General features: G+C 43.8%; 2 protein-coding genes across 6 annotated transcripts in view; one reads left to right on the forward strand and one right to left on the reverse strand.

Moving 5' to 3' along the window:
• Positions 1 to 14: 14 nt before the first annotated feature.
• Positions 15 to 3,410, forward strand: LOC115167653 (alpha-(1,3)-fucosyltransferase 11-like). Its single transcript, XM_029722268.1, has 2 exons — positions 15 to 1,493; positions 2,758 to 3,410. Exons 1-2 carry the CDS (start codon positions 1,437 to 1,439, stop codon positions 2,956 to 2,958), a joined length of 258 nt encoding a protein of 85 aa, XP_029578128.1. The 5' UTR covers positions 15 to 1,436; the 3' UTR covers positions 2,959 to 3,410.
• Positions 3,411 to 6,238: 2,828 nt separating this feature from the next.
• The window catches only part of znf185 (zinc finger protein 185 with LIM domain), a 26,849-nt gene continuing 5,109 nt past the window's right edge, over positions 6,239 to 27,978 (reverse strand). For 2 of the 5 annotated variants that reach the window (XM_029722316.1, XM_029722280.1), the window contains 14 exons: positions 27,156 to 27,218; positions 26,313 to 26,363; positions 26,087 to 26,167; positions 25,620 to 25,700; positions 24,795 to 24,857; positions 23,985 to 24,662; positions 23,658 to 23,708; positions 22,001 to 22,060; positions 16,300 to 16,368; positions 15,361 to 15,384; positions 14,191 to 14,265; positions 13,743 to 13,865; positions 7,135 to 7,240; positions 6,239 to 6,880 (listed from right to left, as the gene is read on the reverse strand). In XM_029722316.1, the coding sequence (XP_029578176.1) occupies positions 6,782 to 6,880; positions 7,135 to 7,240; positions 13,743 to 13,865; positions 14,191 to 14,265; positions 15,361 to 15,384; positions 16,300 to 16,368; positions 22,001 to 22,060; positions 23,658 to 23,708; positions 23,985 to 24,662; positions 24,795 to 24,857; positions 25,620 to 25,700; positions 26,087 to 26,167; positions 26,313 to 26,363; positions 27,156 to 27,218 (1,624 nt within the window). In that variant the 3' untranslated portion in view covers positions 6,239 to 6,781. The remainder of the gene's footprint in view (positions 6,881 to 7,134; positions 7,241 to 13,742; positions 13,866 to 14,190; positions 14,266 to 15,360; positions 15,385 to 16,299; positions 16,369 to 22,000; positions 22,061 to 23,657; positions 23,709 to 23,984; positions 24,663 to 24,794; positions 24,858 to 25,619; positions 25,701 to 26,086; positions 26,168 to 26,312; positions 26,364 to 27,155; positions 27,219 to 27,978) is intronic. The other 3 variants (XM_029722299.1, XM_029722306.1, XM_029722289.1) reach the window with 3 other exon arrangements.

Consider the following 27,978-nt stretch of genomic DNA (forward strand, 5'->3'; position numbering starts at 1 on the left):
TCCCCAGTATTTTCCAGTCCGGGGTAATACTTAGTCCAAACGGTTGCAAACAGTTGCCTTTTGCAACAAACCCGAGATTTTATTTTGGACAAATTCAAGGTAGGTCGCACCCCGTTTCATTCCGTTGGCCTCCGTTATAGAAATGTTTTGCAACAGAATTGGCGTAATGAATACAGCCCTGAGTCCAGTCGCGACGCTTGGTCCTAAAGCCCGCGGTGATCTACCCATCCCTGGTCCATCTATTTATTTTGCTGTCAGATTTGGTCCATGCTCTGTGAGTCTGGATACTTAGACATGTTCAAATAGTCCTGCTTTGACTGTATATATTCTCTATTTAAATAAAAACATTTTTTTACGTTTTATCGTTGAAGAAAATAATGTGAAATTGCACAGTCAGTGTGTGATTCCACTCCAGAACTGTAGATGGTAGTAATGCAGCAAGAGTTTTTTATTTATTTTACCTTTATTTAACTAGGCAAGTCATTTTTTTTTATTATTATTTTTTTTATTGGAGAAAAATCAGTATACATACAAGAAGTATACAAACAGACAATGATAACATATGCTAGAGGGTACAACAAATGACAGATTATACAAAGACCTTAAAAGATGCACACATATTGATTGTTTTAACAGCTTTCTTATTAAAATAATGTATAATGGTCTTAATAATGTACTGCTCGAGTTCCTTCTAGAAAACACAGAAGGGTGGTTTTCTATTAGTGAATTTACATTTATGAATATTCAATTTTGCCATTAGCACAATTAGATTTATAAGGTCAAATTGTTTTTCTTTATTATGGTTAAGGAAACCCGAGCAGCACATTCTCCCATAAAAAACAAAAGTCATCAAGAATATTAACAATTATAAAACTGTGAATATCTTTCCATAATTGTTTTACATGTAGACAATGCCAAAATAAATGTGAAACTGTTTCTGGATGCTCAACACAAAAAGTACAATCAATGTTAATGTCTTTTTTAAGTTTCTTCAGGTAATGATTCGCAGGGTAATACTTATGGATCATTCTGAAAGAGACCTCTTTGACCTTGTTAACAAGCAAGTATTTGTGTGGAAATAACCAGACTTTTTTTCCAACAGATATCAGTGACCAATGTATTCCAGTAACTTGTGACATAAAGAATGGATACAATATCCCTTTCAAATAAAGCACGTATAGACCTACTAGGCAAGTCAGTTAAAGAACAAATTCTGATTTTCAATGACGGCTTAGAAACAGTGGGTTAACTGCCTTGTTCAGGGGCAGAACGACAGATTTTTACCCTGTCGGCTCGGGGATTCAATATTGCAACCTTACTAGTTCAACGCTCTACCGACTGAATTACCCTGGACTGGAGGGGTATAATACATGGCTAAATAACGTCCTGTACCTGGAGGTTACACAAGCACGGCCACAGGAGAGGAAGCCGGCTTTATGACCTTCACTGCACGCTACCATTTCTACCTGGCCCTGGAGAACAGCCTGTGTCAGGTAAGAGATTGAGAGGAGAGGGAGGAGTAGCACGGGAGTGCTGGAAAAAAATACACAATTACGTTTTTTTAGGCCTAAATAAAAAGAGAGCGAAATTCATTCATGATTAGCCATAATCATGGTAGCATCCACATTAATTTAATAGTGTTAATTGAAGATCAAGATAAAAAGTTGAGTTTTTTTTAGCTTGACCTTCAATTAATGATTTTATCATTGTTTTAGTCATCCTTTGTGTTTTGTTATTTGATTCATCTCTTATACAATAGGAATTGAATGGTGAATAATGTACTGTGCCATTTTGGAGTCACTTTTATTTGAATTAAGAATAGAAGATGTTTCTTAACACTATAACATTCATGTGGATGCTACCATGATTATGGATAATCCTGAATTCATTGTGAATAATGATGAGTGAAAAAGTTACAGAGGAGCAAAGATCATACCCCCCCCAAAAATGATAACCTTGTCACACCCTGATCTGGTTCACCTGTCTTTGTGATTGTCTCCACCTCCCTCCAGGTGTCGCCCATCTTCCCCATTATCCCCTGTGTATTTATACCTGTGTTCTCTGTTTGTCTGTTGTGAGTTCGTTTTGTTTTGTCAAGCCTACCAGTGGGTTTGCCTCTGTTCCTGTCTCTCGATTGTGCCTGGTTTCTAGTTTTCCCGGTTTTGACCTTTCTGCCTGCCGTCCTGTATCTTTGCCCAACCTATCTGGATTACTGACCTCTGCCTGCCCTTGACCTGCATTTTGCCTGCCCCTGTTGGATTAATAAACTGTTGTTACTTCGACGTTGTCTGCATCTGGGTCTCATCTGAAACATGATAAACCTCCCGTGTTATTGATAAAGGTGAGAGGTTAGCATTTATGGGGGGTATGAACTTTCTCCCTCGTCATTATGCCAAATAAAAGGTGACATTCTGTACTGTTGCCTCATATAAAACATTTGATCTCTAATACAAAATGCTGGAGTATAGAGTCACATTTAAAATATGGAGGGGAGTCTATATAAAAAATTATATTTGTTTGTGGATGAATTTACTTCTACCGGATGAAGACTATCGCACTGAGAATTTGAGCATTGAAGATCCATTCCAAAAAGTTTTCAAAAATGTAAAAAACTACAAGGGTGAGGGGGTAATCACTTCCTGCTTACTTTCATAGCATATTGCATTTAATTGTTTTCGTCTCTTTCATTTCATTGTTGTAAAGAATGAATTTTAAATTCACTTTAAATAAAGTTAAATTTTATTTGATTTCCTCCAGCACTACATGACAGAGAAGCTATGGCGCCCTCTCCACCAGGGCTGTGTACCAGTCTACCGCGGCTCCTCGTCAGCAGCCGACTGGATACCCAACCACCGCTCTGTCATCCTTATCAAGGACTTCCCATCACCTCAGGACCTAGCCAAGTTCCTCAAGGCGCTGGATGAGAACGATGAAGAGTACGTTAAGTATTTAGTTTAAGAAGCCGAGCCACGTTACCAGACTGTTGGAGGCTCAGGGCGTGGGGCGTGAACGACATGAGCAAACCCAACTACCTCAACGGCTTTGAGTGCTATGTCTGTGACCAGGAGAATACCAGACTGGCAGCTAAACGGGCTTATAGGAAAGACCCAGAGAAGAGCCCGCCCCCCCAGACTAAGCTGGCCAATAATTGTCATTGGGGATGTCCTCTACCCAGCCCAGGATTTAGAGACCGTCAGGACCAACACACCAATGGCAGGTAGGTACCACCAGCCTCTGAAATATATTGCTTTATCTTTGTGTAAATTGTAGGCTTGACCCTTATAGTACTGTATGACAGTGTACTGTTTGCAGTGAGAGATATTCCCCCATTGAGTGAGTGTCTTAAAATCCACACACAAGTGTTTTTTTTCTCCTAACATTTCAAATAAACTGCTGTGCTTATTAGCCTGATTTATTTGTGTGTTTTTCCAGCTTGGTCCAGATGTGGCCGCAGGACTACTGGCAGAGCCTAGATCAGGCTGAAGGATTGGAGTCACCTATCAGACATAACGAGTCGGACCCTACACTGCTCTGGCATCACATCCAGGAGATGTCTATGAGGAGGGCCAAAGGAGGACAGGCATAACTAGTCGAACCCTGCACTGCAGAGGAACCACATACAGGACGAAAGCCAGAGGTAACTGAAAAAGTTCCTTATTGACAGTATTTTTTGACAGGAAGAGCACAAGGAAAGAAAGACATGTATTTGGACATGTCCAGAGACTTGCACCCCTAAACCAGTGAGTGGGGCAAACCAGAGAGATGTAGACCAGCAATGCTTGGAGAATCTACCACAATGTTAATGAACTGTTACTGAACTAGAGATGATCAACTGTTACTGAACTAGAGATGATCAACTGTTACTGAACTAGAGATGATCAACTGTTACTGAACTAGAGATGATCAACTGTTACTGAACTAGAGATGATAAACTGTTACTGAACTAGAGATGATCAACTGTTACTGAACTAGAGATGATCAACTGTTACTGAACTAGAGATGATCAACTGTTACTGAACTAGAGATGATCAACTGTTACTGAACTAGAGATGATCAACTGTTACTGAACTAGAGATGATCAACTGTTACTGAACTGGAGAAGAAGAATAATACAGTATAGTTTTTATGCCATCCACTTGAGGTGTTTGGTAGCCGCATCTGTGGCACCCAAGGGCCTAATGTATCTCCAAGTAACAGTAGATCAGTAGATATGTATTTTACCCCTCTCTGCAATGAAAAACTTTGTGCAATATATTTGATATTGTTCTACAGGTCTCAAACCTGTCGCCATAACTGCTCTTTTCGACAATATTTTCAACCCTCAATCATGTACAAAAAAATTGTATACTCTATATTTATATCATGTTTATGTAAATCTGTTTTTATTGTTTATTGTGAGGAAAAGGCATCAGACAATTAAAAATGAAAATTTGAAAAAAAACATATAGAGTTATTTACTTTGCATAGTCAAGTATGGAATTAGGAAATTGTACCCAACTGCTAATCTACATAGCCAACTGCTAATCTACATAGCCAGCTGCTAATCTACATAGCCAGCTGCTAATCTACATAGCCAGCTGCTAATCTACATAGCCAACTGCTAATCTACATAGCCAGCTGCTAATCTACATAGCCATCTACATAGCCAGCTGCTAATCTACATAGCCAACTGCTAATCTACATAGCCAGCTGCTAATCTACATAGCCAACTGCTAATCTACATAGCCAGCTGCTAATCTACATAGCCAACTGCTAATCTACATAGCCAGCTGCTAATCTACATAGCCAGCTGCTAATCTACATAGCCAGCTGCTAATCTACATAGCTAGCTGCTAATCTACATAGCTAGCTGCTAATCTACATAGCCAGCTGCTAATCTACATAGCCAGCTGCTAATCTACATAGCCAGCTGCTAATCTACATAGCCAGTTCCCAGTTAAATCGTGTCATTACATAATAACTTTTAGAGACTTTTACATACAGTTCCTACATATTTCACAATAAATTCACAAAGTTATGACATTAAAGGTCCAATGCAGCCGTTTTTATCTCAATATCAAACAATTTCTGGGTAATTAATTACCTCGCTGTGATTATTTTCAATTAAAATGGTCAAAAAGAAACAAAAATAGCTTCTAAGCAAAGAGCGATTTCTCGAAAAATAATTTTGCTAGGCCTGAGTGAGAGTCCTAACTGGACGAGCCTAATGGGAAGGATATGTATGATGAGAACTAGTTGATATTCACATACCACTTGGTGATGCCACCAGGCTGGCCAAAACTCCTCCCACTAAAACAAGCAGACATTTCTGGCGGTCTTTTCAAACAGAGCTTACACACTTAAAGGGAATTATCATAATTTTCCCAATTTCGCAGTATTATTGTCACGTTCTGACCTGTAAAGGTGTTATTTGTTAGTGTTTAGTTTGGTCAGGACGTGGCAGGGGGTATTTGTTAGTGTTTAGTTTGGTCAGGACATGGCAGGGGGTATTTGTTAGTGTTAAGTTTGGTCAGGATGTGGCAGGGGGTATTTGTTAGTGTTTAGTCTGGTCAGGACGTGGCAGGGGGTATTTGTTAGTGTTTAGTTTGGTCAGGACGTGGCAGGGGGTATTTGTTAGTGTTTAGTCTGGTCAGGACGTGGCAGGGGGTATTTGTTAGTGTTTAGTTTGGTCAGGACGTGGCAGGGGGTATTTGTTAGTTTAGTTTGGTCAGGACGTGGCAGGGGGTATTTGTTAGTGTTTAGTTTGGTCAGGACGTGGCAGGGGGTATTTGTTAGTGTTTAGTCTGGTCAGGACGTGGCAGGGGGTATTTGTTAGTGTTTAGTTTGGTCAGGACGTGGCAGGGGGTTATGGTTATTGTAGTGTGGTCAGGACGTGGCAGGGGGTATTGGTTAGTGTTTAGTTTGGTCAGGACGTGGCAGGGGGTATTTGTTTTATGTGGTTCAGGGTGGTTGTGTGTATGTGTCCATGTAGAGAGGGGTATTTGATTTATTAGTCCAGGGTTTTGGTTATTGTTCTATGTTAGTTTATTTCTATGTTCTGCCTAGTCATTTGTATTTCTATGTTTAGTTAATTGGTGTTGGGGCCTTCAGTTGGAGTTGCCTCTGATTGAAGGTCCTATAATTAGGGGTGTGTTTGTATTGTGGATTGTGGGTAGTTGTATTCTCTTTTGTGCCTGTCACCTGACAGAACTGTTAGTGTCGTTTCTGTTAATTGTATATGTGTTTATTTTGTTTCTCCTTCTTATATATTAAAAAGAGAAGATGAGTATACACTTCCCTGTTGCGTCTTGGTCCTCCACACGCGTTACAATTATTCCGACCTCATAGCATAGAAATACAGTATATGTCAAACACAGGAAAATCAAGCTTTTTGACTGCACTGGTCCTTTAAGGAGAAAAAAAAGACAAAAAATGTGTTCATTCAAATGGACGGAAGACAATATCAGTAATTTTATCATATTATTCTCTTTAAACCATAGAATACCTGCCATAGAGTTCCAGTGTTAACCTCATGCAATTCAGTAGGATCCATACAAAGGTATGAAAACAAAATCTCACACATGGAAATTCATGTCAATTTGTAAGTCGCTCTGGATAAGAGCGTCTGCTAAATGACTTAAATGTAAATGTAATGTAAATGTCAAACTCAAGGTGCAGTGTCCTTGTCTATTACCAGACGACAGGTCTTGATGGGAAAGAGCAGTTATAACAGCCATCCAGTATTGTCACCTCTCAGTGGCCATGAAGGAAAAGAGACGAGGAGACAAGGAAAAGAAGCATCCTACAAGACGTTGTCATAGCAGCTCTCACAGTGGACTTTCCCTTTGTGCAGGAACATGTTGAACAGAAAGTCTCCCATTGGCTTACTGCAAACACCACACTGCAACAAGAACAACAGCATATTGTTAATGTAACACAGCCAAGACTATATGAAAGCTTCAGCTTACTTCTAGTCTTCAATAATTATACCTGCTAGCAACACGGCTCCTATACCACTGAAACAAACACTTTTACCACTACCGCAGCCACCACAGCTGATACAGGGTCAAAGTGTACAACCAATAACATGATTGTAACCAGATTATAACATGTTTATAATCAGAGTATAACATGTTAACAACCAGGTTTAGTTACCTTGAAGCAGGCCGGGTGGCAGGAGATGTTGAGGTGCTCGATGGTGATCTTGGCATCGTTGCCCACCTGCTCTCCACAGTACGTACAGGCAGACATCATGGTAGACCTAGAGGAGGGGGGAGAGGTGTTGCGCATGGGACACAGCTCTAATCGATCAAAGCCTGTATCTACAAGTTTCCAGCCAAGGCATGACAAAATGGTATGTGTGTCGATCAAGGTTATTATAGTTTTGTGATTTAATATTTGTTTTTATTTATATTAGTATTTTTTTTTTTATGGTTCCCAATCAGAGGCAGCTGTCTATCATTGTCTCTGATTGGGGATCATATTTAGGCAGCCTTTTCCCACCTGTTGTTTGTGGGATCTTGATTTTGTATTGTAGCTTTTAGCCCTACAAAGCTATACGTTTCGTTGGTTACTCTTTATTGTTTTGTTGCAGGTTATCATAAATAAAAAATTATTAACCTACCCCACGCTGCACCTTGGTCCGACCATCATTACAACGACGTTTGTTACAGAAGATCCCACCACCCACGGACCAAGCAGAGTGCCCAGGAGGAGCAGGGATCCTGGGCCTGGGAGGAAAGCCAGGAGTGGAGGACATCCTGGACGTGGGACGAAATAATGGCAGGAGACAGAATAAGGCGGAGGCAGCGAGGGAGCAACAACGACGACACCGGGGTTTGCGGCCAACGAAGGAAGCCCGAGAGGCAGCATCAAAACTTTTTTGGGGGGGGACACACGGGGTGGTCGGCGGAGCCGAGGTGTGAACCAGAGCCTGTCCACACGGGGTGGTTGACGGAGCCAAGGTGTGAACCAGAGCCTGTCCACACGGGGTGGTCGGCGGAGCCGAGGTGTGAACCAGAGCCAGTCCACACGGGGTGGTCGGCGGAGCCGAGGTGTGAACCAGAGCCAGTCCACACGGGGTGGTCGGCGGAGCCGAGGTGTGAACCAGAGCAAGTCCACACGGGGTGGTCGGCGGAGCCGAGGTGTGAACCAGAGCCTGTCCACACGGGGTGGTCGGCGGAGCCGAGGTGTGAACCAGAGCCAGTCCACACGGGGTGGTCGGCGGAGCCGAGGTGTGAACCAGAGCCTGTCCACACGGGGTGGTCGGCGGAGCCGAGGTGTGAACCAGAGCCTGTCCACACGGGGTGGTTGACGGAGCCAAGGTGTGAACCAGAGCCTGTCCACATGGGGTGGTTGACGGAGCCGAGGTGTGAACCAGAGCCAGTCCACACGGGGTGGTCGGCGGAGCCGAGGTGTGAACCAGAGCCTGTCTGGGAGAGGAAGGTGAACTTGGAGGGGAGTGAAGGGAGTGAATCAGAGACAGTTAAGGAGTTGATGGGGAAATTGGAGGAGAGAGTTATGAGAGAGCTGTTGTGTTGGTGCATGAGGCACAACATTCACCCTAAGGAGCGTGTCCTCAGTTTAATGCCACCTGAGTCAGCTCTCCGTACTCGTCCTGAGGAGCGTGCTAGCCGTCTGGTGAAGACTGTACTGGCCCCATGCACCAGGTCTCCAGTACGTCTCCCCAGCCCGGTACGCCCTGTGCCAGCTCCACGCACCAGGCCTCCTGTGCGTCTCCCCAGCCCGGTACGTCCTGTGCCAGCTCCACGCACCAGGCCTCCAGTGACGGTCTGCAGTCCGGAACCTCCAGCGACGATCCACGGTCCAGAGCCTCCAGCGACGATCCATGGTCCGGAGCCTCCAGCGACGATCCACGGTCCGGAGCCTCCAGCGACGATCCACGGTCCGGAGCCTCCAGCGACGATCTACGGTCTGGAGACCCCGGTGACAATCTACAGTCCGGTTCCACGGAAGCGGAGGGATCCGCGAGCGTAGCGGGGTCTACGTCCCGAACCGGAGCCGCCACCGAGGCTAGATGCCCACCCGGACCCTCCCCCATAGAGTCAGGTTTTGCGGCCGGAGTCCGCACCTTTGGGGGGGTACTGTCACACCCTGACCTTAGAGAGCTTTTTTATTCTCTATTTTGGTTAGGTCAGGGTGTGACTAGGGTGGGTACTCTAGTTTTTTGTATTTCTATGTTGGCCTGGTATGGTTCCCAATCAGAGGCAGCTGTCTATCATTGTCTCTGATTGGGGATCATATTTAGGCAGCCTTTTCCCACCTGTTGTTTGTGGGATCTTGATTTTGTATTGTAGCTTTTAGCCCTACAAAGCTGTACGTTTTGTTGGTTACTCTTTATTGTTTTGTTGCCGACCATCATTACAACGACGATCGTTACACTGCCGTTCTAGGCGAGACCAAAGAATGCAGCCCCTGCAAAACTAGAATACACCCAGTAAGCACAATGACGTTGAAAGACGTGTAAAATAGGTATTTTCCAGACGTTGAAGTTAAGTTCAATTTAAGTTCTGAATAAAAGGTGAAAATTCTTATTTTCCATAAGTTTAAAATACATATTTTCTAGGACGTTGAAAAAGAGTCTTTTCCGGACGTTGAAATCAAGTTCATTTTTGGTTCTGAATGAAATTTGAGTACTTATTTTCTGGATGTTGAAAATACATATTTTCCAGACGTTTAAAATATGTATTTTCCCGATGTTGAAATAAGGCTCATTTTTGGTTCTGAATGAAAGTTGAAAAGATGTAATTTATAGACGTCTATGTTTGGGCCAAAAACCGGACAAAATCTGAACCAAACATAGCCGTCTATGATTGGTTCAGATTTTGTCTGGACCGGACAAAAAAACAATGCCCGTGGATGTGGAAATCAAGGCCGGTCCGGAATGCACCCAAAAAATATTTCCAAAAGGCATTGGTCGGCTCGTGCTTACTGAGGTATAGCCTACAGTGTTGCCTGAAACTGAATTTTATGAATGCCCATCTATGTGGTAGGCCCACCATTTGTAAACATTGGCTTTATTAGTCCTGATTCCTGTGACTTATCAATTTGGCTATTTAAGCTCTGAATATCAGATACCCAACTTTATCGGGAGTTATCATGAGCCTATTTGCTTATTTGTTTACACAGCAGGAAATGCAGAAGTATTTTCTTTTTCTCTATGATCAGCTTGTCAAAAATGTATAGATACAAACTTGAAACCACTGATCATGACAATGAAGTGAAACTCCTAGACAACAGTTGAATGTCCCTTCCATATTGTCCATTTTACTTTGACCTGTCCTGTTTTTAGAATATGTTGTTTGTTAACATGACAGCGCATTTGTTTATTTGATTGGGCGCCATTTAGGTTAGGCTATTCATTTAGATCGGAGAAACCTGCATGAAGTAAAAAGTGTTCGTCTCATTACATTGTCATCCATTTTATCTCCAGTCTGTAGACTACAGAAAAGGTCACATACTCTTTCTATCATATCCTAGACCTGCTACATTTACATTTACATTTAAGTCATTTAGCAGACGCTCTTATCCAGAGCGACTTACAAATTGATGCATTCACCTTAAGATATCCAGTGGAAAAACCACTTTACAATAGTGCATCTAAATCTTTTGGGGGGGGGGGTAAAAGGATTACTTTATCCTATCCCAGGTATTCCTTAAAGAGGTGGGGTTTCAGGTGTCTCCGGAAGGTGGTGATTGACTCTGCTGTCCTGGCGTCGTGAGGGAGCTTGTTCCACCATTGGGGTGCCAGAGCAGCGAACAGTTTGACTGGGCTGAGCGGGAGCTGTGCTTCCTCAGAGGTAGGGAGGCGAGCATGACTTATGACTTATGTTAGATGACTTATGTTAGATACGTTCTTTCTGACGGAACGTTGGGGGAGCACCGCAGCGATGTGTCTCTCCAGCAGCACCCTGGAGAAACGAGCTGGGAATGAACAAGATAAATATGTTGCGCTCCTGCCTTTGACAAAGTGTTTATAACAGGGCGGCATCAGCGCTCACCTAAAAAGCCCATATGCCACTGGTAGAGAGAAATTGTCATTGGCCATAATTATGTTTGGTTTTATGTGTTGTTGGAGGTGCATCTTGGTCAGTTTAGCTGAGAAAATGCCGCCCTCGTCAGTCTGCCGCCACAGGCGGCCGCCTAATCCTGCCTAATGAGCGGGTCGGCCGGGGTTTTAGTGGGAGGCTAGGAGCCATGTATGTGTCACTTCCTGCCACTGGGGGCAGTAATACATAAGGTGATGGGCCAGGACCATGGACTTGGATAGACATAACATCTCTGTATCTGTGTCATGATGGTGTCTATGAGGGCATGGGCAGCACCATTGAGGCCTTCTCCATCTTGAAATAATTTGCTGATCCCGCCTGATGACCCTGCTGTCACAACTCCAACCGGGTCATCAGGTCATGCCAACCGGGTCATCAGGTCATACCAACCGGGTCATCAGGTCATGCCAACCGGGTCATCAGGTCATACCAACCGGGTCATCAGGTCATGCCAACCAGGTCATGCCAACCGGGTCATCAGATCATGCCAACCGGGTCATCAGGTCATACCAACCGGGTCATCAGGAGGGATCAGCTAATGAAGTTGGAAGTCCCGCCCAGTTGACTAAATCAAAATTTAGAAAACCCTCAGTGTTAGCATGGCGCTGCCCATGCTAACACTGGCTTTTGGCCATCACAGGACTCCGTACAACTCCACGGCCAGGACATAGGATTGGTTAGGTTTAAATATTAAAACAATCCTAATGTGACTTAAAGGACAAATGGCTAGACTGGCGCAAGAAATATGGTGGAAGGAAAGGCTCTTGCCAACGTTTACACCAATCCAATGCTTTTTTAACTTTAGTAGTAGATATAAGAAAATTAAGTACCTTGACCTTTATCTGACAGTAAGCGAGAGAGGAAAAAACAACAAATTAAATCATGGCACATTTGACATGATGTAATATTAAACATGTATCACTGACTAACCCCCTCAAATAAGTTTAATACAAACAGCTGCAACAACAGCAGCAAAAACATAAGCAATACAACACTTCTTCACAAATCTATCAGTTCACAGCCAGCCTGTGTCACGTCCTGACCAGTATAAGGGGTTATTTGTCATTGTAGTTTGGTCAGGGCGTGGCAGGGGTGTGTTTGTTTTGTGTTGTCGAGGTTTTGGGGTTTTGTTCTATGTTTTGTATTTCTATGGTTTTTCTATGTTGTATATTTCTTTGTGTTGGCCTGGTATGGCTCTCAATCAGGAACAGCTGTATATCGTTGTTGCTGATTGGGAGTCATAGTTAGGTAGCCCTTTTTCACCTGTCGTTTGTGGGAAGTTGTTTTTGCATTGCTGTGTGTAGCCTGCAAGACTGTTTGTCGTTCGTTCGTTTTCTTGTTTTGTTACGTGTCTCAAATAAAAGTTAAATATGAGCACTCAACCCGCTGCGCCTTGGTCTACTCTGTATGACACCCGTTACAGCCTGTGGGTGTATCAGTTCACAGCCAGCCTGTGTGTGTGGTTGTTTAATTTTTTCTTCTATTCAACCAAACAAGATTTTCTGGTTTAGAACGCTTGGGATGCAGGGGCAGAAACCAGATCCAGTCCCACAGGGCACAGCTTGGGATAAACAGACACCCTTGCCTCTGTAAACATGCCCTCCTTTATCTCTTCCAGGTATTTCCACACCTCACACAAGGCACTTAATGCCCTGCCAGGTTGATCCTCCGGCTGGACAGTGACCTCAGACACAGTCTCCGATGCGAGAAAACTATATTTCTGATGCACTGTGGTCGAGATGCTTGCTGAATTCATCTTGCTGGGATCTTACTGGGGTCCTGCTGCTCCACGGCTGTATTCTCTGATTTGCTGAAGTACAAAAGACTTGGCTTCCCTCATCAGTGGCTCCATCTCTGTTGAGCGAAGTGCCAGAGACACTCTTGGGTCCATCAGGCAAGCTGCTGCAGGGGTTGGATGGAAGTTGGCTGCCAGAGGACTCAGTATGCATGCGAAGCGCTCATGCAGTGACTTCAGGAGGACCTGTGAAAACTGTTTTGCAACATTAGTTGACTGCAAGTGTGCCTTAAGGTTGAGAAGACACGACACCACATCAGACAGCGACTGGCTGTCAGTTTGAAGTTGGTCGGAGTGGATTGAGAATGGCTCCAGCAACTTCACAAGCTGCTCTAGCTTGGCCCAGTCACGCTCCGTGCACGCCCTCTGATTAGTGATAGTGATGCACAAGCTTGGCCTATTTGAAACATCGGCATTTACTGGAAGCTTTTGCCCGCCAGATTCAGAAGCTTGAAAAACCCATTAGGAAAAAAAGCTTGAAAACCCCATTCGATTTTTGCACAAGATTAAGGTGAAAACAACTAAAACAAAACATAATTTGATGGTTTTTATTTAATTTTTGCAGTCAAAGATAGTTTGTTTTTCCAATGTTTTTCGTAAAAAAAATATTTCCGTTTACTAAATAGTTTTTCCAACTATAGTTTTATTTAGTTTCAGTTTTTGTTGACTATAATAACCTTGGTGTCCATACCACTTCTATTTGGTGTTTGCCGATCTTAAGGAACCAGATATGCGTAAGCAATAAAGTTTGATTTGAATATGGTGATGATCTCACTCCACCCAGCTAACCTTGTAGCTTCCTTCTGCTGTGTTGATTACACCTATCTGGGTTCCTAGGATTTGAACAACAAGGGCCTATGGGTTGTTTTCAAACTGGGGCTTGGAAAAAGTATTGTTACCTGGTGTAAGAGGAGGGGCTACTGTAGGAATGGTTGGTAGAACTAGACGTTACATAGTCAGGATCGTTGTTGTGCTTGGTTAGATCTGTAACGTCCACATACTCCTTCAGATACACAAAACACCTGAGGGAGGAGAGAGAGGCAATGAACGAGACAGAGAGGGAATGCAAGAGAGAGAGAGGCAATGCAAGAGAGAGAGAGGTAATGAAAGAGACAGAGAGGCAATGCAAGAGAAAGAGAGGGAGAGAGGCAATGCAAGAGAAAGAGAGGGAATGCAAGAGAGAGGAGGGGTAGAGGGTCGAGAGAAGACTTCATTTATTGTAACCATCACAAATAGTAACCATCACATGATAGTAACCATCACATAGTAACCATCACTACTAGGCTAATGGTTATAACTAACTGTACTTCCAAAGTTTTACCCCCATCCTTCTCATGATTCACTCACTTCTTGGAATCAGTGTCTGGTGACTTGGGTCTCTGGTTGGCAGAGCTGTCCAAGGTCCTGGAGAATGAGCTAGAACTAGAGGAAATAATACTGTATATCAGACAGTGTCTCATTATGGGGTCAAATAGAACATAGCAGAGAAATAGAATGGGACAGAAAAACACAGGACAGACTATACTGGTATGTCTATGAGTAGTACCAGAGAGGATTGATACAGAGGACAGACTATACTGGTATGACTGTCAGTAGTAGCAGAGAGGATTGATACAGAGGACAGACAATACTGGTATGTCAATGAGTAGTACCAGAGAGGATTGATACAGAGGACAGACTATACTGGTATGACTGTCAGTAGTAGCAGAGAGGATTGATACAGAGGACAGACAATACTGGTATGACTGTCAGTAGTCCCAGAGAGGATTGATACAGAGGACAGACTATACTGGTATGTCTATGAGTAGTACCAGAGAGGATTGATACAGAGGACAGACTATACTGGTATGTCTATGAGTAGTACCAGAGAGGCTTGATATGACCCTCACAGTTTCTCCTGGATAACCTGGATGTACTATGACCCTCACAGTTTCTCCTGGATAACCTGGATGTACTATGACCCTCACAGTTTCTCCTGGATAACCTGGATGTACTATGACCCTCACAGTTTCTCCTGGATAACCTGGATGTACTATGACCCTCACAGTTTATCCTGGATGTACTATGACCCTCACAGTTTATCCTGGATAACCTGGATGTACTATGACCCTCACAGTTTATCCTGGATGTACTATGACCCTCACAGTTTATCCTGGATGTACTATGACCCTCACAGTTTATCCTGGATAACCTGGATGTACTATGACCCTCACAGTTTATCCTGGATAACCTGGATGTACTATGACCCTCACAGTTTATCCTGGATATACCTTTAGTACCCCCAATATCACATGTATTTGATTTCCTATTTTACTACCAATAGATTCCTTACTATTGTAGAGTCCCTAACTTACGTATATCCAACATGCATAAGGTTTCCTTACCACAGCAGCAAAGAGAACGTTGTAAAGATTTTAGATTACAGTGGATAATGGGAAGATATGCTATGACAGGCATGAGGGAAAAAACGAGAGATATTAACATGTTGCTGTGTTAGACAGATCATGACACACTCACCGGTCCATTGAAGGCTCTGGGTCTCTGTGATGGCGAGACAGTAATATCAGTCAGAGCATTTATTTCTAGAGAATGGCTTTCAATAGCCAACACGCGTCTTCACACTGGGCACAAATGTCTATTCCTCGTTGGTTCAACGTGATTTCATTAAAATTACGTGGAAACAACATTGATTCAACCAGTGTGTTCCCAGTGGCTTCTCATCTAAGTCTCTAACGTGGTCCTTCTTCTTCTAACTTGTCACTTCTTCTTCTTCTAACTTGTCACTTCTTCTTCTTCTTCTAACTTGTCACTTCTTCTTCTTCTTCTTCTTCTTCTAACTTGTCACTTCTTCTAACTTGTCACTTCTTCCTCTTCTAACTTGTCACTTCTTCTAACTTGTCACTTCTTCTTCTTCTAACTTGTCACTTCTTCTTCTTCTAACTTGTCACTTCTTCCTCTTCTAACTTGTCACTTCTTCTTCTTCTTCTAACTTGTCACTTCTTCTTCTTTTTCTTCTTCTTCTAACTTGTCACTTCTTCTTCTTCTTCTAACTTGTCACTTCTTCTTCTTCTAACTTGTCACTTCTTCTTCTTCTAACTTGTCACTTCTTCTTCTAACTTGGGGATTATGTTTCTCTGGCTGCTTTATTGGCTAAGAAAGGTGTGGTCTGAAACTTCTTCACTATAGTGTTACCTTACCTAACCGACCTCTCCTCTCCTCCCATTCTAGTCATACTGCACTTAACCATTACCTCACTCACTCCTTCATCTCTCTCTCATTCTCTCTCTCTCATTCTCAGTCTCTCGCTGGTATTTTTCCCTCTCTCTCCTTCCTCTCTCTCTCTGACATGCTCCTAACATTATGTTAGTCAATGATTAAAGACATTGTGTTGGAATATAAAGACATCAACAGGACTAAATAGTCCTATAGGGGTTGTAATATAATATAGGTACATACCTGTCCTCCTTCTCTTTATAGACAGTTGGTGCACTCCATCTATCCCATGGTGAATCACTGTCAGATGACCTACAACATACACACACACACACACACCATTGAGACATCATACATACCACTCCCATAGGAAGACACAGTAACATCATGTACTTAGTGATGGATGTAAGGAGATCAGTTTACTAGAGATGTACGGGAAAGTGGTAATGGGTTTATACACTGCTCAAAAAAATAAAGGGAACACTTAAACAACACAATGTAACTCCAAGTCAATCACACTTCTGTGAAATCAAACTGTCCACTTAGGAAGCAACACTGATTGACAATACATTTCACATGCTGTTGTGCAAATGGAATAGACAACAGGTGGAAATTATAGGCAATTAGCAAGACACCCCCAATAAAGGAGTGGTTCTGCAGGTGGGGACCACAGACCACTTCTCAGTTCCTATGCTTCCTGGCTGATGTTTTGGTCACTTTTGAATGCTGGCGGTGCTTTCACTCTAGTGGTAGCATGAGACGGAGTCTACAACCCACACAAGTGGCTCAGGTAGTGCAGCTCATCCAGGATGGCACATCAATGCGAGCTGTGGCAAGAAGATTTGCTGTGTCTGTCAGCGTAGTGTCCAGAGCATGGAGGCGCTACCAGGAGACAGGCCAGTACATCAGGAGACGTGAAGGAGGCCGTAGGAGGGCAACAACCCAGCAGCAGGACCGCTACCTCCGCCTTTGTGCAAGGAGGAGCAGGAGGAGCACTGCCAGAGCCCTGCAAAATGACCTCCAGCAGGCCACAAATGTGCATGTGTCTGCTCAAACGGTCAGAAACAGACTCCATGAGGGTGGTATGAGGGCCCGACGTCCACAGGTGGGGGTTGTGCTTACAGCCCAACACCGTGCAGGACTTTTGGCATTTGCCAGAGAACACCAAGATTGGCAAATTCGCCACTGGCGCCCTGTGCTCTTCACAGATGAAAGCAGGTTCACACTGAGCACATGTGACAGAGTCTGGAGACGCCGTGGAGAACGTTCTGCTGCCTGCAACATCCTCCAGCATGACCGGTTTGGCGGTGGGTCAGTCATGGTGTGGAGTGGCATTTCTTTGGGGGGCCGCACAGCCCTCCATGTGCTCGCCAGAGGTAGCCTGACTGCCATTAGGTACCGAGATGAGATCCTCAGACCCCTTGTGAGACCATATGCTGGTGCGGTTGGCCCTGGGTTCCTCCTAATGCAAGACAATGCTAGACCTCATGTGGCTGGAGTGTGTCAGCAGTTCCTGCAAGAGGAAGGCATTGATGCTATGGACTGGCCCGCCCGTTCCCCAGACCTGAATCCAATTGAGCACATCTGGGACATCATGTCTCGCTCCATCCACCAACGCCACGTTGCACCACAGACTGTCCAGGATTTGGCGGATGCTTTAGTCCAGGTCTGGGAGGAGATCCCTCAGGAGACCATCCGCCACCTCATCAGGAGCATGCCCAGGCATTGTAGGGAGGTCATACAGGCACGTGGAGGCCACACACACTACTGAGCCTCATTTTGACTTGTTTAAAGGACATTACATCAAAGTTGGATCAGCCTGTAGTGTGGTTTTCCACTTTAATTTTGAGTGTGTCTCCAAATACAGACCTCCATGTGTTGATAAATTGGATTTCCATTGATTATTTTGTGTGATTTTGTTGTCAGCACATTCAACTATGTAAAGAAAAAATTATTTAATAAGATTATTTAATTCATTCAGATCTAGGATGTGTTATTTTAGTGTTCCCTTTATTTTTTGAGCGGTGTATCTGACCTATATCCTATATACAGTGAGGGAAAAAAGTATTTGATCCCCTCCTGATTTTGTACGTTTGCCCACTGACAAAGAAATGATCAGTCTATAATTTTAATGGTAGGTTTATTTGAACAATGAGAGACAGAATAACAACAACAAAAAATCCAGAAAAACGCATGTCAAAAATGTTATAAAATGATTTGCATTTTAATGAGGGAAATAAGTATTTGACCCCTCTGCAAAACATGACTTAGTACTTGGTGGCAAAACCCTTGTTGGCAATCACAGAGGTCAGACGTTTCTTGTAGTTGGCCACCAGGTTTGCACACATCTCAGGAGGGATTTTGTCCCACTCCTCTTTGCAGATCTTCTCCAAGTCATTAAGTTTCGAGGCTGACGTTTGGCAACACGAACCTTCAGCTCCCTCCACAGATTTTCTATGGGATAAAGGTCTGGAGACTGGCTAGGCCACTCCAGTACCTTAATGTGCTTCTTCTTGGCCACTCCTTTGTTGCCTTGGCCGTGTGTTTTGGGTCATTGTCATGCTGGAATACCCATCCACGACCCATTTTCAATGCCCTGGCTGAGGGAAGGAGGTTCTCACCCAAGATTTGATGGCACATTGTCCCGTCCATCCTCTCTTTGATGCGTTGAAGTTGTCCTGTCCCCTTAGCAGAAAAACACCCCCAAAACATAATGTTTCCACCTCCATGTTTGATGGTGGGGATGGTGTTCTTGGGGTCATAGGCAGCATTCCTCCTCCTCCAAACACGGCGAGTTGAGTTGATGCCAACGAGCTCCATTTTGGTCTCATCTGACCACAACACCTTCACCCAGTTGTCCTCTGAATCATTCAGATGTTCATTGGCAAACTTCAGACGGGCATTTATATGTGCTTTCTTGAGCAGGGGGACCTTGCGGGCGCTGCAGGATTTCAGTCCTTCATGGCGTAGTGTGTTACCAATTGTTTTCTTGGTGACTATGGTTCCAGCTACCTTGAGATCATTGACAAGATCCTCCCGTGCAGTTCTGGGCTGATTCCTCACCGTTCTCATGATCATTGCAACTCCACGAGGTGAGATCTTGCATGGAGCCCCAGGCCGAGGGAGATTGACAGTCTTTTGTGTTTCTTCCATTTGCGAATAATCGCACCAACTGTTGTCACCTTCTAACCAAGCTGCTTGGCGATGGTCTTGTAGCCCATTCAAGCCTTGTGTAGGTCTACAATCTTGTCCCTGACATCCTTGGAGAGCTCTTTGGTCTTGGCCATGGTGGAGAGTTTGGAATCTGATTGATTGCTTCTGTGGACAAGTGTCTTTTATACAGGTAACAAGCTGAGATTAGGAGCACTCCCTTTAAGAGTGTGCTCCTAATCTCAGCTCGTTACCTGTATAAAAGACACCTGGGAGCCAGAAATCTTTCTGATTGAGAGGGGGTCAAATACTTATTTCCCTCATTAAAATGCAAATCAATGAAAAACAATTTTGACATGCGTTTTTCTGGATTTTTTTGTTGTTATTCCGTCTCTCACTGTTCAAATAAACCTACCATTAAAATTATAGACTGATCATTCCTTTGTCAGTGGGCAAACGTACAAAATCAGATGGGGATCAAATACTTTTTTCCCTCACTGTACAGCAGCACCCGTTCAGTCTGTGTTCTGGTTCACTGGGCTGAGGGTGTTACTAATGGAGGATATAGACAGAGATGAGGGTGTTACTAATGGAGGATATAGACAGAGATGAGGGTGTTACTAATGGAGGATATAGACAGAGATGAGGGTGTTACTAATGGAGGATATAGACAGAGATGAGGGTGTTACTAATGGAGGATATAGACAGAGATGAGGATGTTACTAATGGAGGATATAGACAGAGGCTGAGGGTGTTACTAATGGAGGATATAGACAGAGGCTGAGGGTGTTACTAATGGAGGATATAGACAGAGATGAGGGTGTTACTAATGGAGGATATAGACAGAGATGAGGGTGTTACTAATGGAGGATATAGACAGAGATGAGGGTGTTACTAATGGAGGATATAGACAGAGGCTGAGGGTGTTAGTAATGGAGGATATAGACAGAGATGAGGGTGTTACTAATGGAGGATATAGACAGAGATGAGGGTGTTACTAATGGAGGATATAGACAGAGATGAGGGTGTTACTAATGGAGGATATAGACAGAGATGAGGGTGTTACTAATGGAGGATATAGACAGAGATGAGGGTGTTACTAATGGAGGATATAGACAGAGATGAGGGTGTTACTAATGGAGGATATAGACAGAGATGAGGGTGTTACTAATGGAGGATATAGACAGAGATGAGGGTGTTACTAATGGAGGATATAGACAGAGGCTGAGGGTGTTGCTAATGGAGGATATAGACAGAGATGAGGGTGTTACTAATGGAGGATATAGACAGAGGCTGAGGGTGTTACTAATGGAGGATATAGACAGAGATGAGGGTGTTACTAATGGAGGATATAGACAGAGGCTGAGGGTGTTACTAATGGAGGATATAGACAGAGGCTGAGGGTGTTACTAATGGAGGATATAGACAGAGATGAGGGTGTTACTAATGGAGGATATAGACAGAGGCTGAGGGTGTTACTAATGGAGGATATAGACAGAGATGAGGGTGTTACTAATGGAGGATATAGACAGAGGCTGAGGGTGTTACTAATGGAGGATATAGACAGAGGCTGAGGGTGTTACTAATGGAGGATATAGACAGAGGCTGAGGGTGTTACTAATGGAGGATATAGACAGAGATGAGGGTGTTACTAATGGAGGATATAGACAGAGATGAGGGTGTTACTAATGGAGGATATAGACAGAGATGAGGGTGTTAGTAATGGAGGATATAGACAGAGATGAGGGTGTTAGTAATGGAGGATATAGACAGAGATGAGGGTGTAACTAATGGAGGATATAGACAGAGATGAGGGTGTTACTAATGGAGGATATAGACAGAGATGAGGGTGTTACTAATGGAGGATATAGACAGAGATGAGGGTGTTACTAATGGAGGATATAGACAGAGATGAGGGTGTTACTAATGGAGGATATAGACAGAGGCTGAGGGTGTTACTAATGGAGGATATAGACAGAGATGAGGGTGTTACTAATGGAGGATATAGACAGAGATGAGGGTGTTACTAATGGAGGATATAGACAGAGGCTGAGGGTGTTACTAATGGAGGATATAGACAGAGATGAGGGTGTTACTAATGGAGGATATAGACAGAGATGAGGGTGTTAGTAATGGAGGATATAGACAGAGATGAGGGTGTTACTAATGGAGGATATAGACAGAGATGAGGGTGTTACTAATGGAGGATATAGACAGAGGATGAGGGTGTTAGTAATGGAGGATATAGACAGAGATGAGGGTGTTACTAATGGAGGATATAGACAGAGATGAGGGTGTTAGTAATGGAGGATATAGACAGAGATGAGGGTGTTACTAATGGAGGATGTAGACAGAGATGAGGGTGTTAGTAATGGAGGATATAGACAGAGATGAGGGTGTTAGTAATGGAGGATATAGACAGAGATGAGGGTGTTGTAGATTTAGTAGTGACAGCTAGTAGTAGTAGAATAGTAGTAATAGTAGTAATAGTAGTGGTAGAATAGTAATAGTAGATTTAGTAGTGACAGGTAGTAGTAGTAGAATAGTAGTATATTTATCAGTGGCAGGTAGTAGTGGTAGTAGATTTAGTAGTGGCAGGTAGCAGTACACAGAGGAGAGAGAGGAGAGGAGAGGAGAGGAGAGGAGAGGAGAGGAGAGGAGAGGAGAGGAGAGGAGAGGAGAGGAGAGGAGAGGAGAGGAGAGGAGAAATATAATTACAAGGCTTATATGTGACATGATACATTGTCGTATTAAATAATTGTATTTGTAATTTAAAAAAAATGTTGGAACAAACCCGTTAGTGAGAGAAAGGAGATCATCAACCATGAGCTGAGGGATTGGCTCACCATGCAATCTGTAGACAAGACAGAGAGGACTTGAATAGAAGAGCACAACGGTTTACATCTAACAGACTGTTATAGCAGCAGCTAACAGACTATTATAGCAGCAGCTAACAGACTGTTATAGCAGCAGCTAACAGACTATTATAGCAGCAACTAACATACTGTTATAGCAGCAGCTAACAGACTGTTATAGCAGCAGATAACAGATTATAATAACAGCAGCTAACAGACTATTATAGCAGCAGATAACAGACTATTATAGCAGCAGCTAACAGACTGTTATAGCAGCAGATAACAGATTATAATAACAGCAGCTAACAGACTATTATAACAGCAGATAACAGACTATTATAGCAGCAGCTAACAGACTGTTATAGCAGCAACTAACAGACTATTATAGCAGCAGCTAACATATTATTATAGCAGCAGCTAACAGACTATTATAGCAGCAGCTAACAGACTGTTATAGCAGCAACTAACAGACTATTATAGCAGCAGCTAACATACTGATATAGCAGCAGCTAAGAGACTGTTATTGCAGCAACTAACAGACTATTACAGCAGCAGCTAAGAGACTGTTATAGCAGCAGCTAACAGACTATTATAGCAGCAGCTAACAGACTATTATAGTAGCAGCTAACAGACTATTATAGCAGCAGCTAACATACTGTTATAGTAGCAGCTAACAGGCTATTATAGCTAGCCATCATGCACACACACACTGCACAACACCTGTTTAAGACCACATTTAATTCTGTATCAAAAGTTGTTTGATCACTTCCTCTTTTGGCTCTATTTAAGGTACTTCACCAGCAGGATTGTGTTTTAATATTCACTGAGTATACAAAACATTAAGAACACCTGCTCTTTCCATGACAGACTGACCAGGTGAATCCAGGTGAAAGCTATGATCCCTTATTGATATCACTTGTTAAATCCACTTCAATCAGGGTAGTTGAAGGGGAGGAGACGGGTTAAAGAAGGATTTTTAAGTCTTCAGACAATTGAGACATGGATTGTGTATGTGTGCCATTCAGAGGGTGAATGGGCAAGACACAATATTTAAATGCCTTTGAACGGAGTATGGTAGTAGGTGCCAGGTTCCACCAGTTTGTGTCAAGAACTGCAACGCTGCTGGGTTTTTCACACTTAACAGTTTCACGCGTGATTCAAGAATGGTCCGCCGCCCAAAGGACATCCAGCCAACTTGACACAACTGTGGGAAGCATTGGAGTCAACATGGGGCAGCATCCTTGTGGAACGCTTTCAACACCTTGTATTGTCCATGCCCCAATGAATTGAGGCTGTTCTGAGGGGGGTGCAACTCAATATTAGGAAGGTGTTCCTAATGTTTTGTTCACTCAGTGTAGAAGTATAGAATGACCGTTGACACCAGGGGTGTATTCACTAGAAACCAAACGGAAGCAAACAGGGAGGGACTAACCTGAAGGTGTTCAATAAAAAAACACAAGTTTTCATTGCAAAACATTTTGTTACGGTTTGGTACGGTGTGCCCGAATGAATACACGTCGTTAGTAACCTACTGGAACCGGATTCATAACACCCACTATGACGTGAATGAGGAAGTGTGTCTCTGTGGTTTCCTACCTGTCCTCTGGCTCTGCTGTCTCTGTCCATACTGGGTCAGGGACTTTGGAGCTATGGAGGACGGGAGACACACTTTGTGTTATTGGACTACAGCTATCTGGGATCAAACTGTACAACTGACTAATGGAGGTTCTCTAAAGACAATGGGGTGGACCAACTTTAATAGTCTCACCCAGAGCCCTACCCATAATGTAAATAAAATGGTCTGGCCTCAACACTACACACACTGTGGTGCAACATATCTGATCATTGTTTGGTCAATACGTCCAAATGTTTCTATCTATACTTATTCAAATGAATAGATACATTAATGAATCAGTACTGTACCTTGATGAACCTGTGTCGAAGGAGATGAGTGTGTCAGACAGGGCTGTCAGAGTGTCCACTGGGGCAGGATCTGACTTCACTGGTTTGTATGGAACAGGGGACACTGGGGAGACTACTTTCAACAGGACACTACTCTCTGGGGACAGCTCAGTGGCTACTTTGGTACGCCCTGGCTTCATGCCCTCATAAGGGTCAATCACTGCTGGGGTGTCAACTATGACGGGGGTTGGAAGGAGGACGTCTTTCACACATACAGGAGAGACATCTTTCACAGATACAGGAGAGACATCTTTCACACAAACAGGAGAGACGTCTTTCACAGATACAGGAGAGACATCTTTCACACATACAGGAGAGACATATTTCACAGATACAGAAGAGACATCTTTCACAGATACAGGAGAGACATCTTTCACAGATACAGGAGAGACATCTTTCACAGATACAGGAGAGACATCTTTCACACATACAGGAGAGACATCTTTCACACATACAGGAGAGACATATTTCACAGACACAGGAGAGACATCTTTCACAGATACAGGAGAGACATCTTTCACACATACAGGAGACACGTCTTTCACACATACAGGAGGGACGTCTTTCACAGATGGTGCAGCTGGTTCTTTGGGGACAGAGGGAGTCTCAGTGAAGACAGAGTCCTCATTGTCTGTGACCCTTTAGACACACAAGAAACAACATGTCAGAAAAACAAAACATCTCCAGTCAAGCCTTTCCTTTCAGACAACATCATCATTTTCCATGCGGGACAAAACAAGACAGGACGGTCCTTTGACAGGCATCAATTACCTTTTAGCCACAAAAGATGGAACATCTGTGGTCAGGGAGGTTTCTGGTGGTTTGTCAGTACAACTGTTAGATGAACAGGAGAACAGGAGATAAGACACAAACAGGAGAATAGAGGGATGGAAAGAAAGAAAGAAAGAAAGAAAGAAAAAGAGAGAGAGAGAGAGAGACAGACAGACAGACAGACAGACAGACAGACAGACAGACAGACAGACAGACAGACAGACAGACAGACAGACAGACAGACAGACAGACAGACAGACAGACAGACAGACAGACAGACAGACAGACAGACAGACAGACAGACAGACAGACAGAGAGAGAGAGAGAGAGAGAGAGAGAGAGAGAGAGAGAGAGAGAGAGAGAGAGAGAGAGAGAGAGAGAGAGATAGATAGATAGATAGATAGATAGATAGATAGATAGATAGATAGATAGAAAGATTGTCACGCCCTGACCTTAGAGAGCCTTTTTATTTCTCTATTTGGTTAGGTCAGGGTGTGATTTGGGTGGGCATTCTAGTTTTTCTATTTCTTTGTTTGCCGGGTATGGTTCCCAATCAGAGGCAGCTGTCTATCGTTGTCTCTGATTGGGGATCATACTTAGGCAGTCTTTTTCCCACCTTAGTTTGTGGGATCTTGATTTTGTATAGTTGCTGTGTAGCCTGCAGAACTTTACATTCGTTTTGTATTTTGTTGTTTTGTCAGTGTTCATTTGAAATAAAAGTAAAATGTTTGCCAACCACGCTGCACCTTGGTCCAATCTTTACGACGAGCGTAACATAGATAGCTAGAAAGGGAGAGAAAGAAAGGGAAAGAGAGAGGTACATACTCATATTTATTGGCGGCTGAGAGGACATAGGAGCGTTGTCGGACTGAAGAGGTCTTGAGCACGTTCATGGCTGCTTCCTCCCTGATGGAGAGAGAGAATGAGGGAGTTAGGGAGGAAAGAGAGACAGAGAGAGATACAGAGAGAGAGAGAATGAGGGAGTTGGGGAGGAAAGAGAGACAGAGAGAGAGAGATACAGAGAGAGATACAGAGAGAGAGAATGAGGGAGTTAGGGAGGAAAGAGAGACAGAGAGAGAGAGATACAGAGAGAGAGAGAGAAGAAAGAGATTACTTGTTTTTCCTTGACGTGACATCTATTTTCTGAGGTAAAATAAGAGTTTCGTAGGCTGCATCTGAAATGGCACCCTATTCCCTATATATGGCCCTATACAGTATAGGGCCCTGGTCAAAAGTAGACCTCTATAAAGGGAATAGGGTGCATTTGGGATGCAAGTTTTTTTGTCTCTCACCGTTTCTCCTTCTCCTCTGGAGAAAGCTGGTCCTCAGCTTGAACTGGGAGGTTTGAGGTGGGACGCACTGTGTGAGGAGCTCTGGAGAGAAGGACACACACATACAGTACTTATCAAACACATTCCCTTAAGTCACTACAGATATCTCTGATAATCCTTTACCACACACAGCGTCACACTCAAACACATTCACTGAGTTTACTCATATAAATTGTATAAGGTTTACATTCTCTTGTAGCTCTCTGAAGGCCTCTTGGTGAAGCTGGATGTTGATCCACTGCAAATAGAAGGACGCCATGTAATCAAGCCTTCTAACAGGGCATTGGCTGTCTAAATGATAGACTGAGTACACAGAATAGACTCTACTCTATTTAATAGAGTCCCTGCTGTCAGTAGAGCTCTGACATTACTGCTGTCAGTAGAGCTCTGACATCACTGTTGCCTGTAGAGCTCTGACATTACTGCTGTCAGTAGAGCTCTGACATTACTGCTGTCAGTAGAGCTCTGACATTACTGCTGCCAGTAGAGCTCTGACATTACTGCTGCCAGTAGAGCTCTGACATTACTGCTGCCAGTAGAGCTCTGACATTACTGCTGTCAGTAGAGCTCTGACATTACTGCTGCCAGTAGAGCTCTGACATTACTGCTGCCAGTAGAGCTCTGACATTACTGCTGTCAGTAGAGCTCTGACATTACTGCTGTCAGTAGAGCTCTGACATTACTGCTGCCAGTAGAGCTCTGACATTACTGCTGTCAGTAGAGCTCTGACATTACTGCTGCCAGTAGAGCTCTGACATTACTGCTGCCAGTAGAGCTCTGACATTACTGCTGCCAGTAGAGCTCTGACATTACTGCTGCCAGTAGAGCTCTGACTTTACTGCTGCCAGTAGAGCTCTGACATTACTGCTGCCAGTAGAGCTCTGACATTACTGCTGCCAGTAGAGCTCTGACATTACTGCTGCCAGTAGAGCTCTGACATTACTGCTGCCAGTAGAGCTCTGACATTACTGCTGCCAGTAGAGCTCTGACATTACTGCTGCCAGTAGAGCTCTGACAGTACTTTATTTACCTGAAGCCATAGGATGTAGATGAGGTGGCAGCAGGCTTGGTGTCTGTCTTCGTGAAAAACCCTCTGAAAAAATATATACAATTATTCACCTTTTGGATTATTCACAATTAATGAATGTATTACATTGAATAAGCAGTTGGCCAAGTGATGCAATGGTGGAGGTCTGTTTTACCTGATGAGGTATCTTGGAGATGGTACTCTTTATTTAGGTGGGGGTCAGTGTGTAGTGTTGAGGTGGGGTGTCAGTGTGTAGTGTTGAGGTGGGGTCAGTGTGTAGTGTTGAGGTGGGGTCAGTGTGTAGTGTTGAGGTGGGTGTCAGTGTGTAGTGTTGAGGTGGGGTCAGTGTGTAGTGTTGAGGTGGGGTCAGTGTGTAGTGTTGAGGTGGGGTCAGTGTGTAGTGATGAGGTGGTGTCAGTGTGTAGTGTTGAGGTGGGGTCAGTGTGTAGTGTTGAGGTGGGGTCAGTGTGTAGTGTTGAGGTGGGGTCAGTGTGTAGTGTTGAGGTGGGGTCAGTGTGTAGTGTTGAGGTGGGGTCAGTGTGTAGTGTTGAGGTGGGGTGTCAGTGTGTAGTGTTGAGGTGGGTGTCAGTGTGTAGTGTTGAGGTGGGTGTCAGTGTGTAGTGTTGAGGTGGGGGCCAGTGTGTAGTGTTGAGGTGGGGGTCAGTGTGTAGTGTTGAGGTGGGTGTCAGTGTGTAGTGTTGAGGTGGGGTGTCAGTGTGTTTTGTTGAGGTGGGGTGTCAGTGTGTAGTGTTGAGGTGGTTGTCAGTGTGTAGTGTTGAGGTGGGTGTCAGTGTGTAGTGTTGAGGTGGGTGTCAGTGTGTAGTGT

This window comes from Salmo trutta, chromosome 3 (genome assembly GCF_901001165.1).
Source record: "Salmo trutta chromosome 3, fSalTru1.1, whole genome shotgun sequence".
Taxonomy (NCBI): domain Eukaryota; kingdom Metazoa; phylum Chordata; class Actinopteri; order Salmoniformes; family Salmonidae; genus Salmo; species Salmo trutta.

Bases quoted from the DNA above. Each gene is read 5' to 3' on its own strand.
- LOC115167653 (XM_029722268.1), top strand. From the start codon at position 1,437: ATGACCTTCACTGCACGCTACCATTTCTACCTGGCCCTGGAGAACAGC. The intron at 1,494-2,757 runs GTAAGAGATTGA...GATTTCCTCCAG, and splicing joins TGGAGAACAGCCTGTGTCAG to CACTACATGACAGAGAAGCT.